This window comes from Saccopteryx leptura, chromosome 1 (genome assembly GCF_036850995.1).
Source record: "Saccopteryx leptura isolate mSacLep1 chromosome 1, mSacLep1_pri_phased_curated, whole genome shotgun sequence".
In the NCBI taxonomy this organism is placed as follows: domain Eukaryota; kingdom Metazoa; phylum Chordata; class Mammalia; order Chiroptera; family Emballonuridae; genus Saccopteryx; species Saccopteryx leptura.
Window position 1 is genome coordinate 249,527,142 of NC_089503.1, and position 16,732 is coordinate 249,543,873.

Here is a 16,732-nt window from a genome sequence, read left to right on the forward strand (position 1 = left end):
AGATATTCTAAGTTCAACTATTCTCAGTTTTCACCAAAGGGCTTTCTCCTGGCCTAAGGGAGCCTCTTCCAGGCTCTGACCTGTGGGCACTGCTGCCTGACATGTCCCCACATTCTGAGTAGAGACAGAGAGAGAGAGAGAGAGAGAGAGAGAGAGAGAGAGAGAGAGAGAGAGGACTTGCTGAGACCTGGGATTTGGGTATCTGCTGCTAGTTCAGGAGACTTCACAGCAGAAGCTGGGGCTTGTGCCACCACTCCCACGGCCCAAGGCTGCGGGGACCTGTTTCAGCACGGACAGCGTTCCTACTGGACCACACTTCCCCACAGAAACAGCTTGAAAGCTGTGTACATATCATTCATTCAAAGTGGGAGCAAAATGCACTTAAAACACATGCCAGGAACCATCAAACAAAGGCAATATAAAACGGCACAGTTTGTGTTTACCCCTCTAGTCACGTTTTTACTCTTTAATGGATGGTAGCATGACCCTGAGAACCACCCTTCGGTGACAGCTTCCAGTCCCTTTCGTCCTCACCCAGCGAGAAGAAGGCCCTAAAAGCTGAGGAGCAGGTGCCCAGTGCAGGGCCACAGGATGAAGGGCCCTGACTTTGATTCCTCCCGAGTGATGGGTGGAGAACCGCATTGCTTTGTATGTGACAACATATGCTTGTTCCCATCTGTACTTTTCTCTCTGCTTTCTTTGCAAGGATTGCCCTCTACTCCTGAAGCGAGGGGAGAAAGTATCTTCAGACAGTACTCACAGCTTTTGCCTTTTTCCACGCTCCCTTCTGCTGCTACTTGCTGGATGTATTGTTCCTGGCAAGTTTCAAGTTTTGGTCTGGTTCCCGAGTAGGTTGGGTCTCCCTCTAAAAAAGCCCATTGTAGGCCCTGGCCGGGTAGCTCAGTTGGTTAGAGCATTGTCCTGCTATGCCTAAGTTGCAGGTTCTATCCCCCGTCAGGGCACATACAAGAATCAACCAATGAATGCCTAAATAAATGAAACAAATCAATGTTTCTCTATCCATCTCTCTCTTTCTCTTTTTCTCTCTCTTCCTTCCTCTCTTACAAAAATCTAAATCAATAAAAAGCCCATTGTAGATGTTGCCTTGAGGTGAAAGGAGGAAGCCAGGCTCACGCCTTTTCCTCCAAGTCTTTTGAGTTGCTTTTTGCTGGAATGAGAGAAATAGGCAAAGAGGAGACAGGGTGTGGGGCCCTGAGCTGGCTCAGTGGGGTTGGCCTGCACATCTGCCAGGGTTTTGGTAGCTAATCTACAAAAGGTGAAAGTTCACAAATATTGTAACTTTTGAAATAACTTTCCAATGAAATTCAAGTTCTTAAATGTTGGCAAGGAGGCATTTTGCACAAAATGGAGAGTGTGGAGAGTACACACGCTCTCCCAGTGCAGGGTGGCGAGGGAGGCAGGAGGAGCTCCTCTGTGGAGAGAGCTCGGCAGACCTGCTCTGCGTGGGTGGCCCTCGGGGAAGGGCTTCTCTCTAAGCCTTGTGGCAGGTCAGTTCCCCGTCAGCAACAGGTTCTCGCTTCCTCCGGTCGAGTTTAAAAGGCTGAGGTCACCAGTTCAAGTCTTCCCTTTTCACGTACCTTTTCTGAGTTTCCCCAAGCGTGTCATGGGACGGATGGCCCGACCTGTGCTTGTTTCATGCTTTCAGCAAATGTGCCTGGACTACGTGAGCTGCCTGGGGAACTTGTGCTGAGAAGGCTTGTGGTGAGTCCACCAGGGCACTCTGGCCAGTGAGGCAAAGCCCAGCATTCCTGGGCTGGACCACACCAGTCACTCAGCCTGGGACAAACCAACAGGTAGCAGGACATCATCACACAACCAGGGCCTATTTTTAATTTTTATTTTTTTGAAAGAGACAGACAGAAAGGGACAGACAGTTAGGAAGGGAAAGAGATGAGAAGCATCAACTCATAGTTGCGGCACCTTAGTTATTTGTTGATTGCTTTCTTATTCTTGCCTTGACCCCGGTGGGGGGGGGGGCGGTCCAGCTGAGCCAGTGTTCCTTTGCTCAAGCCAGCAACCATCGGGTCATGTCTATGATCCCATGCTCAAGCTGGTGACCCTACGCTCAAGCTGGTGAGCGTGCACTCAAGCCAGATGAGCCCACGCTCAAGCTGGCGACCTCAGGGTTTTGAACCTGGGTCCTTAGTGTCTCAGGTCAATGCTCCATCCATTGAGCCATCACCTGGTCAGGCAACTGGAGCCTATTTAATGGAGGCAGTAAGGTCCAAGTGAGGGAACAGAGATTTCAGGAGCTTTCCAGCACTCCTCCTGCTCACGAAGCTGTCTCCAGCTGTCCTGAGGAGGATGGGGAGGGGGCGGCAAGAAGGAAAGCCATCCTGCTCATTCCATCTTGATTTCTGGGAAAGGGTCCTCTGGCAAACTCATTGCCAGAAAACTCATCTCTTTTTCTCTGAACAAACATGCTGACTCTGTTAATCAACAAGTTTGAATTCTCTATCAACCAATAAATGATTTTGAGGTCTTTCTTTACAAATGGAGGGATGGAAAGAAAGAAAGAAAAGAGGACTCAGAAGGATGATGTACCAAGACCTAGGTGTCCTCTCAGAGGGAGATGGCAGCATCTTGAGCTGGAAGGAAGTTGGAAGGTTCTCGTGAAGCCCTGCCTCCTGCTGTTGACTGGGTCTCCCCAGGCCGGTCATGGGGTAACACAGTGTTGAGGCTCAGAACACCCTTAGATCTATCTTCCAATTTCTCTTTGTATAGTTAAGAAACCAGGCACAGAGCAATGAAGGGACCTGCTCAAAGCCACATAGCAAGTTAACAGTACAGCTGGAATAGAGTTCAGGACTCCTGTGTCCCAGCCCAGCATTCAGGCTGCTGTGCCGGACCCATTCGGATCTTGCTTTCCTCTCATGAGTGTCTTGAGCAAAACGGATACACTGAAGATAGAAAGCCGCCGTGAGCTCCTGTCGACAGTGTCAGGAAGCTCAGCTCTGCAAAGGTCTCACCTGCTCCCTGTTCCTGGGTTCAGTGATGGGCAAGCAGGCAGCCTGAAGAAAGGAGGTGGCTTCTTGTACAAATCAAAGTCCTGATGGCGCCGGTCCCAGCTCCATCTCTCTCGGTCCAGCACGGGCTCCAGCACGTTAGCAAACAGTGCATTTTCTCTCCACTCCTAAATCGGGACCCATACGTTAGGAGCACGGTCTCCCTCCTACCCCACCTGACACCCTGCTCCTCCCTGTACCTCAGCCAGCTCTGTGGTGGTGCCAGTGGGCAGCAGCTTGAGGCGATGGCTGCTTTCCGTGCTCTTATGGAGACCTGTCACTTGGAACCCATCGATTGTGAGCCAGGCCTGGCGAGATTTTTCCTTGGCTTTTTTCTCCTCTTCCTTTGAATCCTGAGGCTCCACCGTGGCTGAGAGGTAATTCTGTGAATATGTGAATCTTCTCCCGGGCACCTGGATGTGAGGGGCAAACGTGTGGATGGCAGGGTGGGTGGGGCTGGAATGGTGCTGACTGAGCCTCAGGTTTCTGAGAGGGTGTCAGAAACAGCTGAGGGCATAGTGACAGTTCCTGACAATGTAAACGGGATGTTCAGATGAACTGAACTGTGCGTCGCCCTGCAAGGTTCACATTTTTGTCCCCTTTGGTAGGAGACGCCCTTTTCTAAATTCACCGTGTGCTGAAATTCTAAGCCAGGCTCTTCCTTCAGGGTGATGGCTGCTCTTCAGAAACAGCAACAAAATGTTCTCTAGAGGCGAGGCCCCTGCAGCGGTTTGCAGCTGTAAACATCTGAGCACATGCTGAGGACCCCCGGCTCACCCGTGTGTGTGGAGGACGCACACCTGGCATGGCGATGGACCCTCTCCCAGCACCTGCTCCCTTGCCTACTCCCCCCGCTGGTTGGCTCTCCTCCACACACTGGCGCTCTCCCGCTGACTGCCAGGCCGATGGTCAGAGAGGAAGGGGTTCTTGGGATTAGCTCACTACCATTATTTTGTCTGGAGTACAGCATATGCCTGTTTCCCACTCTGAGCTTTCTGCTCACCTTGGCCATCTCATGATACAGCTCCTTCTTGGCAAGCTCTGTGGAATTCAGGGTCTGAATACTATAGTTATAGATGGCATCTTTGGTAGGGGGTGAACTTCTAATCACCTCCACCACAGACTTTGGAGGCTTCTTGCTAACCTGGTGGGCTCCTGTGATATTTTTCTGAAGAAAGAGACACCAGTCATTATCCACATGAGTCCCCCTCACCACCAACTACCTGTTCATAATCCGCTCTGGGCCATGGCTTTAGAGTGGGTATTGATTCTTGAACACAGTATTCCAGCTGTACTGTTAACTTGCTATGTGGCTTTGAGCAGGTTCCTTCATTGCTCTGTGCCTGGTTTCTTAACTATATAAAGAGAAATTGGAAGATAGATCTAAGGGTGTTCTGAGCTTCAACACTGTGTTACCCCATGACTGGCCTGGGGAGACCCAGTCAACAGCAGGAGGCAGGGCTTCACGAGAACCTTCCAACTTCCTTCCAGCTCAAGATGCTACCACCTCCCTCTGTGGAGATGGCTAAAGGGCCATCTAGTGCAGCCCCTGACTATCTGCAGTAGAATTCAGTGGACCAGAAACTTGACAGTTGCCTAAGATTGTGGGAACTGGAACACACAGCACTTGGCAAGAGTTGATGGCTCAGATGGTCAGGAGTGGGTGACACTTGAGGCTTTCATGGTCCTGACAGGAGAGCTACGAACTAAAGCAGCAAGGGCTGCCATCCTTGACCATCGCCGTGTGTATAGGGGAGTGTTGCCCTCTCCTCTCCATAGCCTCAAGATGCTCTGTTGTCTTCCCTTGTGAGTAAAAACAGCAATGAGGAAAGACATAAAAGGGAAAACAGTAGGTTGCAGAGAAAGCTGGCTGGGACCCAAAAATTAGTTGGCTTTTATTATGTTGAGATACTTTCCTTCTATACCCATTTTATTGAGTGTTTTGATCATAAATAGATGTTTTGTCTTATCAAATGCTTTTTTTTCTGCATCTATTGATACGATCATTTGGTTTTTATTCTTTATTTTGCTAATGTGTTATATTACATGATCTATTTGTGTATGTTGAACCATCCTGTACCCCTAGAACTGTGATGGTGAACCTATGACACACGTGTCAGCGCTGACATGCGTAGCCATTTTTGATGGGGCCACATGCTGAGAAGGATGTTTCATCCTCGGCTCCTGCATGGCCAGGTGCAGTAGCCGAGGATAAAACATTTGCTGTAGTGTAGACACTCTATGCTGGAGGTCTGTAGGTTAAAACATTTTTGTTAAACTATAAATATCGCGAAATTGTGGTTTTTTTTCTCAAAGTGACGTGCCACCCCAGTTATGCTCAGTTTTTTGGTGAATTTTGACACACCAAGCTCAAAAGATTGCCCATCACTGCCCTCGAGTGATTAGCTGACAGTCTTATGGGAGCACCTTAGTAGGTGACTGTTTCTCTTGCTGCTTTTAATATCCTCTCCTTGTCTTTAACCTTTATTTATTTATTTATTTATTTATTTGGTATTTTTCTGAAGTTGGAAACGAGGAGGCAGTCAGACAGACTCCCGCATGTGCCCGGCCGTGATCCACCCAGCACGCCCACCAGGGGGCAATGCTCTGCCCATCTGGGGCATTGTTCTGTTGCGACCAGAGCCATTCTAGCGCCTGAGGCAGAGGCCACAGAGCCATCCTCAGCGCCCGGGCCATTTTTGCTCCAATGGAGCCTTGGCTGCGGGAGGGGAAGAGAGACAGAGAGGAAGGAGAGGGGGAGGGGTGGAGAAGCAGATGGGCGCTTCTCCTGTGTGCCCTGGCCGGGAATCGAACCCAGGACTCCCGCATGCCAGGCCGACGCTCTACCACTGAGCCAACCGGCCAGGGCCTGTCTTTAACCTTTTTAATTTTACTTATGATGTGTCTTGGTGTGGGCCTCTCTGGGTTCATCTTGTTTGGGACGCTGTACTTTCTGCACTTGTTGGTCTATTTTTTTTTCCAGGTTAGGGAAATATTCAGTCATTATTTCTTCAAATAGGTTCTCATTCCCTTGCTCACTCTCTTCTCCTTCTTGTCCTCTATGATCAAATGTTGTCCCAAAGGTCTGTTCAATTTACTCATTTTAAAAAATTCTCTTTTTTTTCTCTTTGCTGTTTCTATTGGGTGTTTTCTGCTACTTTGTTTTCCAAATCACTGACTCAAGCCTCTGAATTAGCTCATCTGTATTTAAAGCCATTTTAAAGTAGAAATGACTGAGACAATAGAAACATAATTTTCTAAAATTCTGGGACAATATTTTCAAGTGATTTCAACAAAATAAAAGAGAAATGGAGATATTAAAAAATTTTACAAGTACATTATAAAATTATGTACAACCATATTATTTTAAAATTGTCATAATCCATTGTTATATCACATTTAACAAAACTGTATAATCCATAAGAAGTATATGACTATTATATATTACAACTACATTGAGAAAGTAGGATGTGGGAGTAAGGGAAGACTGCTGATACTCTAAATATTGTTTGAATTTTTTATAGACATGTACCTAGGTCTTGCTTTGCAATTATAAGAAATTTAAGGCAAATAACAACCAGAATATACAGTACATATAAAATTTTACAGAATATGGCCCTGGCCGGTTGGCTCAGTGGTAGAGCATCAGCCCGGAGTGTGGAAGTTCCAGGTTCGATTCCCAGCCAGGGAACACAGGAGAGGTGCCCATCTGCTTCTCCATCCCACCCCCTCTCCTTCCTCTTTGTCTCTCTCTCTTCCCCTCCTGCAGCCAAAGCTCCATTGGAGCAAAGTTGGCCCGGGCACTGAGGATGGCTCCATGGCCTCTGCCTCAGGTGCTAGAATGGCTCTGGTTATAGTGGAGCAACGCCCCAGATGGGCAGAGCATCACCCCCTGGTGGGCGTGCTGGGTGGATCCTGGTTGGGAGCATGTGGGAGTCTGTCTCTCTGCCTCCCTGCTTCTCACTTCAGAAAAACACAAAAGCAAAAATACAAAAATAGAAACCTTACAGAATATGGCCCAGGATATATACAGAGAAAAATGCATACATACTTTTCTTATTAAACAAGAAAGAATAAAAATGAGTGAAAGTCCACTTAAGAAGCTGGAGAAAACATAACTTTTAAATGTCAGGAAAAAAAGCTAAAGTTAATGTGTTAGAAAAACAGAAAAAGCAGATCAATAAATTCAAGAACTAATTCTTTTAAAAAAACAACAACCTAAAAACCTAAACCCTAATGAAATGAAACAGCCTCTTTTTTTGATTTTCATAAAGAACCACCACAGACAAACCTTACACACACACACACACACACACACACACACACACACACACACACACACACACACACACAGCAGTTCTTCTGCAGAGATGAAGTCTGGAGCCAAGGTAAAGGTAATACACCTAAGAGCATTCCTTTCTACCTCTCAGACTGACAGGGCATGCCGGGGCCATGAGCGAGTGCTTCTGGTGTGCTTCAGCCCTGCACCCAGCACTTTTTGCCCATCCCATCTGGGATCCCAGGGCAGGAGATAGATACAGGCCAGAGGCAGATGTCCCATCGAGGTTTGGCCATCTGCCCTCTAGCTCCTGGGGTGTGACTGGACAACCCAGGTGTGGCAAAGGCGTGGGACCTCTCAACCGCAGAGAGGAGAGAGTGCCCACCTGGATCAGACTGTGTTTCTGGCCTTTCTTCTTCTGCAGCACAGACTTCCACCACTGCAGGTATTTCTTCTGGTGGGCAAGGATTTCGTAAGTGAGGGTGAGATACGGGCATCGAGAGCCCTCAAAATTGAAAGTGGGATGAGGTGGAATAACCAGGAGTTTAATGTTTGTGAGTTCCTCTTGTGAAATGGGTAATCCCAGCTCTTGGCTCAAGTCTTTGATCATGGCAGAGGAAGGCAGCAGGTCTTCTGTGATCACCTCCTTGAGCTTGGTGCTGTAATGGCAGATGCAGTAGATCCTAGAACACAGAAGAGCCACCCTGCTCAGTCTCAGCTCCCTTGTATGACAGATCATACCGTCCCCCTTGTACAGGAGGAAATGAAGACTGAGAGTTAATCAGCTGGTAAATGTGAGTTCCCAGGAGAAGGAAAGTGTCTGAGAGCCGCCCAGCCCATGTACTCTTCCTTGTCATCTTAGTGGCAGGAACGGGCTCTCTGTGGGTGTGCTGCTGCGGGTGAAAATGGGGAGGCTCCCACCCAGCCTGGGGAACATTGTCACCCCTCTTTGCAGGGACAGCTCAGGCTCAGGCAGTGGGGAGCTGAAGGAGACCAAAGAAAATGGGACTCAGTGGGTATGGACTCTATCCTCCTCCCTTCCCTCCTTCCTCCTCCGGAGCAACTTGGACCCAGCAGGGCTGGACAGCTGGGAGGAGGGAGAGCAGATGGGTCCCAGGCCCGAGGGCCCTGAGCTATTTGGGCAGTCACTCTTCTTGACCTTTTTCTTTGACCTCTAAGTAAATTCCGAGTGCACAGGTGAAGGACTTCTCTCAACTCCCTGCGCAGACCAGGCGCATTTTGGGTAACGGTGATCTTTGGTTTCCTGCATGAACCCAGGTCCCCCCCCCCTCTGTGGAGCTCCTGCACATTAATGGATTGTCACCTGGAACTGAGTGACAAGAGGACTGCATCTGTGCCTCTTACATGGGAGGTCTCGTTGTTTCACTGGTACCTGTTTTGCACGGTGGGCAAGAAAGGCTGACAGGTGGCATTCAGGGTGCTCCTCCCTGGCTGGCAGCACAGGGAAGGTTGACCTAACGCCTTCCCCAGGCTTGTGTGGGGCACGTGTGATGTGAAAACCAGCAGGGCACGATTTCGGGGACCAGGGCCTCGGTAGGTAATCCTGCCCAGAGAGTTTCCAGGGCCCCTGCAGCTGGAGCAGGAGCAGGTCAGGGGCTTGTGCAGCATGCAGCAGGGGACAGTCTAGCCGCTCCCATGATGTGCCGCCCCCTCCTGCTCTCAGGGCAGCCCCCTGACTGGCTCTAGGACCACTAGTCTTTTGTCCACATTAAGCCCATCTGCTCCTTGCAGCTGACCTTGGGCTCCACCAGGACATGGTGGGTGGCTTGGGTAGGACCACATTGATGACTGACAACAGGGAGGCACAGGGCACAGGCTCCCTGTGGCAAAGCCACACTCATCCTGTGCCCACACTGTGCCACCTCCCTAGCGTATAGCCTGGCCTGAGCCCTGTGGCTACAAAGCGCCCAGGGCTCATGTGGCACCCCCATTGCACTCTTCATTGTCATTCTACTCTAACAGGGCCAGCGTCTCTCAGCTCCCCCTCCCAGAGCAGGCACCGGGAAGTGCCCATTCTACACACAACAGCGGGCTCTCGGGTAAGCAGGAGCCCCGCAACCCAGCAGGAGCACACAGCTTCCCAAGGCGGGGAAGTGCCCACCCCTGAGGGCCTGGGAGGTCACCGGTGTTGGAGCAGAAGGAAGAGCACAGGCAAAGGGGTGCAAGTGGTTAGATATCCAGATCTTTGGAGAATGGTTTTCTGAAAACAGGGAGGGAGGGTGGAGCAAGGGTCAGGGGAGAAGCACACAGAAGAATACACATTGTATTGAGAGGGAAACTGCTGCTGGTCCGGTGAATCTGGTGGTTCCCCATCTCGCACTGGGAAATGGGTTGTATCCAGTTTCTCCTCACTCAGGTTGTTCTAGGGTGTTTTCCAAGTGCAGCAGATAGAGTCGCGTGACATGTGTTTGAATAAATGGTCTTTATTTCACCAATATGTTTCTCAAACTCTCTTGGACAGGCATGTGGAACAGTGGAAATGACATAGGCTCAGGGACCCCTGGATCTGCACTCCACTCAGCTACTTTGGGCATAAAGACTAGTAACCACCTGAAAGGACCACTACACTGCCCATGGTCCCCACCGTGAGGCAGGCCGGCAGCTCCCATCCCTGCAGCAGGTTGAGGTGTGTACCTGGTCAGGGCCTGGAAGGCATTCTGCATCAGGGTGTCACGGAGGTAGAGCGTCACGTGCTTCATGAGCTGTGACAGTGGCTTGCAGAGGTGCACGTGGTACAGCATGGTCTCCAGGTCTGCGTAGAGGCGGCGCTGAAACAGCAGCTGCGAGTTGTAGAGCACCTTGCATTTCCCGGGCTCTGATTTGGTAACTCTGCAAGAGAAGACCATGGAACCGGGCCTTAACACTGCTCTGCAGGCTCTCGGAACACTGTTCTACCCGGCTCATGGGGCTTTTTCTCTTTTTCCCTTTTTTTTTTTTTTTTTTTTTTAATGCTTGTTTGAAATCTTAAAGGGGAGATTGGCAGTGAAAATGCTGAAACCAGCCTCCTGTCATTTGTGTCCCACTGCCCCTCCCTGTCCTCTACCCTGGCACTCACTTTTGCATGCTGGCTCTACCGGCCTGGCAGTCTCTATACACATCCCTGCTATGCCAGCTCCTGTGTTGGGCACACATTGTTCCCACACTTTGTTTAACCTGGTGAGTCTACACGTAACCGGCACATACTGACAGTGGATCAGTGTGTTTTTCTTGGAGTTTCTTTCCTCTTTGTGATACATGTGTTTGAAAATTTTTGCCCATCCTTCCACTGTGACATATATATATTGCTCACAAAAATTAGGGGGTATTTAAAAATGAATATCAAGTGATAAAAGAAGCATTTGATTTTTTTATTATATTAAACAAGAACAAAAGCAAACAAGTCAAAGAAAGTTGTTTGATTATGCAAGTGAGATGCAAAACCAACTTTTATTTCATTGGTGAAAATGCACTATACAAAAGACTGAAAGTACTGGAGTATCTGCACATTCTCTGATCCCCTAATTTTTGTGAGGAGGGTAGGGGGGAAGGAGCGGGAAGCATCAAGTCGTAGTAGTTGCTCCTTGTATGTGTCTTGACCAGGCAAGCCCAGAGTTTATAACCGGTGACTCAGCATTCCAGGTCGATGCTTTATCCATTGTACCAACACAGGTCAGGCTACACTGGTCACTGGTGTGTGTGTGTGTGTGTGTGTGTGTGAGAGAGAGAGAGAGAGAGAGAGAGAGAGAGAGAGTGTGTGTGTGTGTGTGTGTGTGTGTGTGTGTGTGTGTATTTATTTATTTATTTATTATTAAGTGAGAGGCAGAAAGGCAGAGAGGCAGAGAGACAGACTCCTACATGCATCCTGACTGGGACTCACCTGAAAAGCCCTCTACCAGGGGATGCTCTGCCCATCTGGGAACATTGCTCTGTTGCTCAGCAACTGAGCTATTTTAGTGCCTGAGGCAAGGCCATGAAGCCATCTTCAGTGCCCAGAAACAACTTGTTCGAACCTATTGAGCCATGGCTGTGGAAGGGAAAGAGAGAGAGAAAGAAGGGGAGGGGGAAGGATGGAGAAGCAGGTGGTCATTTCTCCTGTATGCCCTGACCAGGAATCAAATCTGGGACTTCCACATGCTGGGCCAATGTTCTACCATTGAGTCAAACTGGCCAGGGCCTCCACTCACTGGTATATTTTTATTACCTCTTTTTATGTGTTCAGCGTACTAGCTCCACACATTGCAATTTTTTTTTCTGTTTGTGGCTTGTGTTTTCACAATTTTAATGGGGCCTTTGGATGAACAGAAGTAATTCACTTTATTTTATTTTTTTATTTTATGTTTTTAAATTAATTTTAATGGGGTGACATTGATAAATCAGGGTACATATGTTCTGAGAAAACATCTCTAGGTTATTTTGACATTTGATTATGCTGCATACCCATCACCCAAAGTCCAATTGTCTTCCGTCACCTTCTAACTGGTTTTCTTTGTGCCTCTCTCCTCCCCCAACCCCCTCCCTATCCTCCCCCCCTCCCCATAACCCCCACACTCTTGTCCATGTCTCTGAGTCTCATTTTTATGTCCCACCTATGTATGAAATCATATAGTTCTTAGTTTTTTTCTGATTTACTTATTTCGCTCAGTATAATGTTATCAAGTTCCATCCATGTTGTTGTAAAGGATCCGATGTCATCATTTCTTATGGCTGAGTAGTATTCCATAGTATATATGTACCAAAGATTTTTAATCCACTTGTCCACTGACGGACACTTGGGCTGTTTCCAGACCTTTGCTATTGTGAACAATGCTGCCATAAACATGGGGGTGCATTTCTTCTTTTCAAACAGTGCTATAGTATTCTTGGGGTATATTCCTAAAAGTGGCATAGCTGGGTCAAAAGGCAGTCTGATTTTTAATTTCTTGAGGAATCTCCATACTGTTTTCCACAGTGGCTGCACCAGTCTGCATTCACACCAGTAGTGCAAGAGGGTTCCCTTTTCTCCACATCCTCACCAGCACTTATTCTGTGTTGTTTTGTTGATGAGCGCCATTCTGACCGGTGTGAGGTTATATCTCATTGTGGTTTTAATTTGCATTTCTCTACTGATTAGTGATGTTGAGCATTTTTTCATATGCCTATGGCCATCTGTATGTCCTCTTTGGAGAAGTGTCTATTCATTTCTTTTGCCCGTTTTTTGATTGGATTGTTTGTCTTCCTGGTATTGAGTTTTTCAAGTTCTTTATAAATTTTGGATATTAACCGCTTATCAGACATACTGTCAAATATATTCTCCCATTGTGTAGTTTGTCATTTTATTCTGTTCTTATTGTCTTTAGCTGTGCAGAAACATTTTAGTTTGATATAGTCCCACTTGTTTATCCTGTCTTTTATTTCACTTGCCTGTGGACATAAATCGACAAATATATTGCTGCGAGAGATGTCAGAGAGCTTACTGACTATGTTTTCTTCTAAGATGCTTATGGTTTCATGCCTTACATTGAAGTCTTTTATCCATTTTGAGTTTATTTTTGTGAATGGTGTAAGTTGGTTGTCTAGTTTAATTTTCTTGCAGGTAACTGTCCAATTTTCCCAACACCATTTGTTGAAGAGGATGTCTTTACTTCAATGTATGCTCTTACCTCCTTTGTCAAATATCAGTTGTCCATAAAAGTGTGGGTTTATTTCTGGGTTCTCAGTTCTGTTCCATTAATCTATATGCCTGTTCTTATGCCGGTACCAGGCTGTTTTGAGTACAATGGCCTTGTAGTATAACTTGATATCCGGAAGTGTGATAACTCCCACTTTATTCTTTTCAAGATTGCTGAGGCTATTCATGTTCTCTTTCGGTTCCATACACATTTTTGGAATATGTGTTCTATATCTTCGAAGTAAGTCATTGGTATTTTAATCGGTATTGCATTGAATTTATAAATTGCTTTGGGTAATATGGACATTTTAATGATGTTTATTCTTCCTAACCATGAGCACGGTATATGCTTCCACTTGTTTGTATCTTCCCTGATTTCTTTTATCAATGTTTTATAATTTCTTGAGTACAAGTCTTTAATCTCCCTGGTTAAATTTATTCCTAGGTATTTTATTTTTTTGGTTGCAATGGTGAAGGGGATTGCTTCCTTAATTTCTCTTTCTGACAGTTCATTGTTAGTGTATAAAAATGCCTCTGATTTCTGAGTATTAATTTTATATCCTGCCACCTTGCTGAATTCATTTATCAGGTCTGGTAGTTTTCTGACTGAGACTTTAGGGTTTTCTATATACAATATCATATCATCTGAAAATAATGATAGTTTTACTTCTTCTTTTCGAATTTGGATGCCTTTTATTTCTTTTTCTTGTCTGATTGCTGTGGCTAGGACTTCCAGAACTATGTTGAATAAGAGTAGTGAAAGGGGGCACCCCTGCCTTGTTCCTGATCTTAAGGGGATTGCTTTTAATTTCTGCCCATTGAGTATGATGTTGGCTGTGGGTTTGTTATAGATGGCCTTTATCATGTTGAGGTATGTTCCCTGTATTCCCACTTTGCTGAGAGTTTTGATCATGAATGGGTGCTGGGTTTTATCAAATGCTTTTTCTGCATCTATTGAAATTATCATGTGGTTTTCTCCTTCCTTTTGTTTATGTGATGAATCACATTGATTGATTTGCAAATACTGTACCAGCCTTGCCTCTCAAGAATAAATCCCACTTGATCATGGTGTATGATTTTTTTTATATATTGCTGGACCTGGTTTGCTAATATTTTGTTGAGGATTTTAGCATCTAAATTTATCAGGGATATTGGCGTATCATTTTTTTTCTTTGTGTTGTCTTTGCCTGGTTTTGGAATCAGAATTACATTTGCCTTATAAAAGGAGCTTGGAAGTCTTCCTTCCTCTTGAATTTTTTGAAATAGCTTGAGAAAAATAGGAGTTAGTTCTTCTTTGAATATTTGGTAGAATTCACTTGTGAAGCCATCAGGCCCAGGACTTTTCTTTTTTGGGAGCTTTTTGATAACTGTTTCAATCTCATTTGTTGTAATCGGTGTGTTTAGGTTTTCTAATTCTTCCAGATTAATTTTTGGAAGATTATATGTTTCAAGGAATTTGTCCACTTCATCTAGGTTGTCTAGATTTTTTGTGTATAGTTCTTCATATTTCCTTACAATATTTTGTATTTCTGTGTGTCAGTTGTTATTTCTCCATTCTAATTTCTAATTTTATTTATTTGAGTCCTCTCTCTTTTTTCCTTGGTGAGTCTGGTTAAAGGTTCATCGATCTTGTTTACCTTTTCAAAGAACCAGCTTCTGGTTTCATTGATCCTCTGTATTGTTTCTTTAACCTCTTTGTCATTTATTTCTGCTCTGATCTTTATTATTTCCTTCCTTCTACTAACTCTGGGCTATACTTGCTGTTCTTTTTTATAGTTCTTTTAGATGGAAGGTCAAGTTGTTTATTTGAGCTTTTACTAGCTTCTTAAGGTATGCCTGTAATGCTATGAACTTCCCTCTCAGGACTGCTTTTGCTGTGTCCCATAAATTTTGAGTTGATGTATACTCGTTATCGTTCATTTCTAGGAATTTTTAAATTTTTTCTTTGATCTCATTGTTAACCCATTCGTTATTTAATAACATACTATTTAGTTTCCAAGTGTTTGAGTATTTTTTAATTTTTCTGTTGTGGTTGATTTCTAGTTTCATGCCATTGTGATCAGAGAAAGTGCTTGATATGATTTCAATCTTCTTAAATTTGTTGAGACCGCTTTTGTGCCCTAACATGTGGTCTATCCTAGAGAATGTACCATGAGCCCTTGAAAAGAATATATATTCTGCTGCTTTAGGGTGAAAGGTTCTGAAGATATCTATTAAATCTAGTTGATCTAGTATGTCCTTTAAGTCTGCTGTTTCTTTGTTAATTTTCTTTCTTGAGGATCTATCTAGTGATATTAGTGGGGTATTGAAATCCCCTACTATTATAGTATTGCTGTTAATCTCACCCTTTAAATCCATCAAAGTCTGCTTTATATATTTAGGTGCTCCTATGTTAGGTGCGTAGATATTTATAACGGTTATATCTTCCTGTTGGATTGCTCCCTTTATTATTATGTAGTGACCTTCTTTATCTCTTACTATAGTCTTTGTTTTAAAGTCTATTTTATCTGATATAAGTATTGCTACCCCAACTTTTTTTAAATTTCTATTTGCGTGGAATATTTTTTTCTATCCTTTTGTCTTCAGTCTATGTGCATGTTTTGTTTTAACGTGTGTCTCTTGTAGACAGCATATGTATGGGTCCTGTTTTCTTATCCATGCAGCTACCCTATGTCTTTTGATAGGATCATTTAATCCATTTACATTTAAGGTTATTATTGATATGTAATTATTGCCATTTTATTCTTTAAAACTGTATTCCTCTTTTGCTATATTCTTTTCTCCTTTGATCTGTTTACAACAGGCCCCTTAGCATTTCTTGCAGCCTTGGTTTCATTGTAGTGAATTCCGTGAGGCTTTTTTTTTTTTTTTTTTTTTGTCTGAAAAGCTTTTTATTTCTTCTTCCATTTTAAATGATAGCCTTGCTGGATAAAGTAGTCTTGGTTGTAGGCTCTTGTTCTGCATTACTTTGAATATTTCTTGCCATTCCCTTCTGGCCTCAAGTGTTTCTTTTGAGAAGTTGTAAGTTATCCTTATGGAGGCTCCTTTGTAGGTGATAGTCTTTTTTTCTCTAGCAGCTTTTAATATTTTCTCTTTATCACTTAACTTTGGTATTTTAATCATGATTTGTCTTGGTGTAGATTTCTTTGTGTTTCTCTTTAATGGATTTCTCTGTGCTTCTTGAACTTGTGAGAGTTTCTTCTGCATTAATTTAGGGAAGTTTTCAGCTATGATATGATTAAACAAAGTCTCTATCCCTTGTTCTTTCTCTTCTTCTTCAGGAACCCCTATGATGCGGATGTTATTTCTCTTCATGTTGTCACAGAGCTCTCTTAGAGTTTCCTTAGACTTTTTGAGTCTCTTTTCTTTTTTCTGCTCTGCTTCCGTGCCATTATTTATCATGTCCTCTAACTCGCTGATTTGATTTTCAGCTTCATCCATCCTGCTTTTAATTCTTTCCATTGTGTTCTTGATTTCTGATATTGTATTTGTCATTTCTGACTGATTCTTTTTTATTATTTCAATGTCCTTTTTTATATTTGCTATCTCTTTATTTAGGTGTTTGTAATGACCATCTATTGTTGTTCTAATATCTTTGAGCATCCTAGCAATCGTTATTTTAAACTCTGCATCTGGTAATTTGGTTATATCTGACTCGTTCAGATCCTTTTCTGGGGATTTCTCTTGATTCATTTGTGTTGCATTTCTCTGCCTTCTTATTCTGTCTGTGTAAAAGAAGGTTTTGGCCACTGGAGTCCACTGGGTGTGGCCTCTGTGTTC

General features: G+C 44.7%; 1 protein-coding gene across 1 annotated transcript in view; it reads right to left on the minus strand.

Moving 5' to 3' along the window:
• The window catches only part of CFAP92 (cilia and flagella associated protein 92 (putative)), a gene marked incomplete at its 3' end in the record, with an annotated part of 65,326 nt that overhangs the window by 1,010 nt on the left and 47,584 nt on the right, over positions 1-16,732 (minus strand). The window contains exons 9-13 of the mRNA XM_066360206.1: positions 9,961-10,155; positions 7,691-7,988; positions 4,030-4,194; positions 3,227-3,439; positions 2,991-3,154 (exon numbers count right to left, since the gene is read on the minus strand). Of these exons, the coding sequence (XP_066216303.1) occupies positions 2,991-3,154; positions 3,227-3,439; positions 4,030-4,194; positions 7,691-7,988; positions 9,961-10,155 (1,035 nt within the window). The remainder of the gene's footprint in view (positions 1-2,990; positions 3,155-3,226; positions 3,440-4,029; positions 4,195-7,690; positions 7,989-9,960; positions 10,156-16,732) is intronic.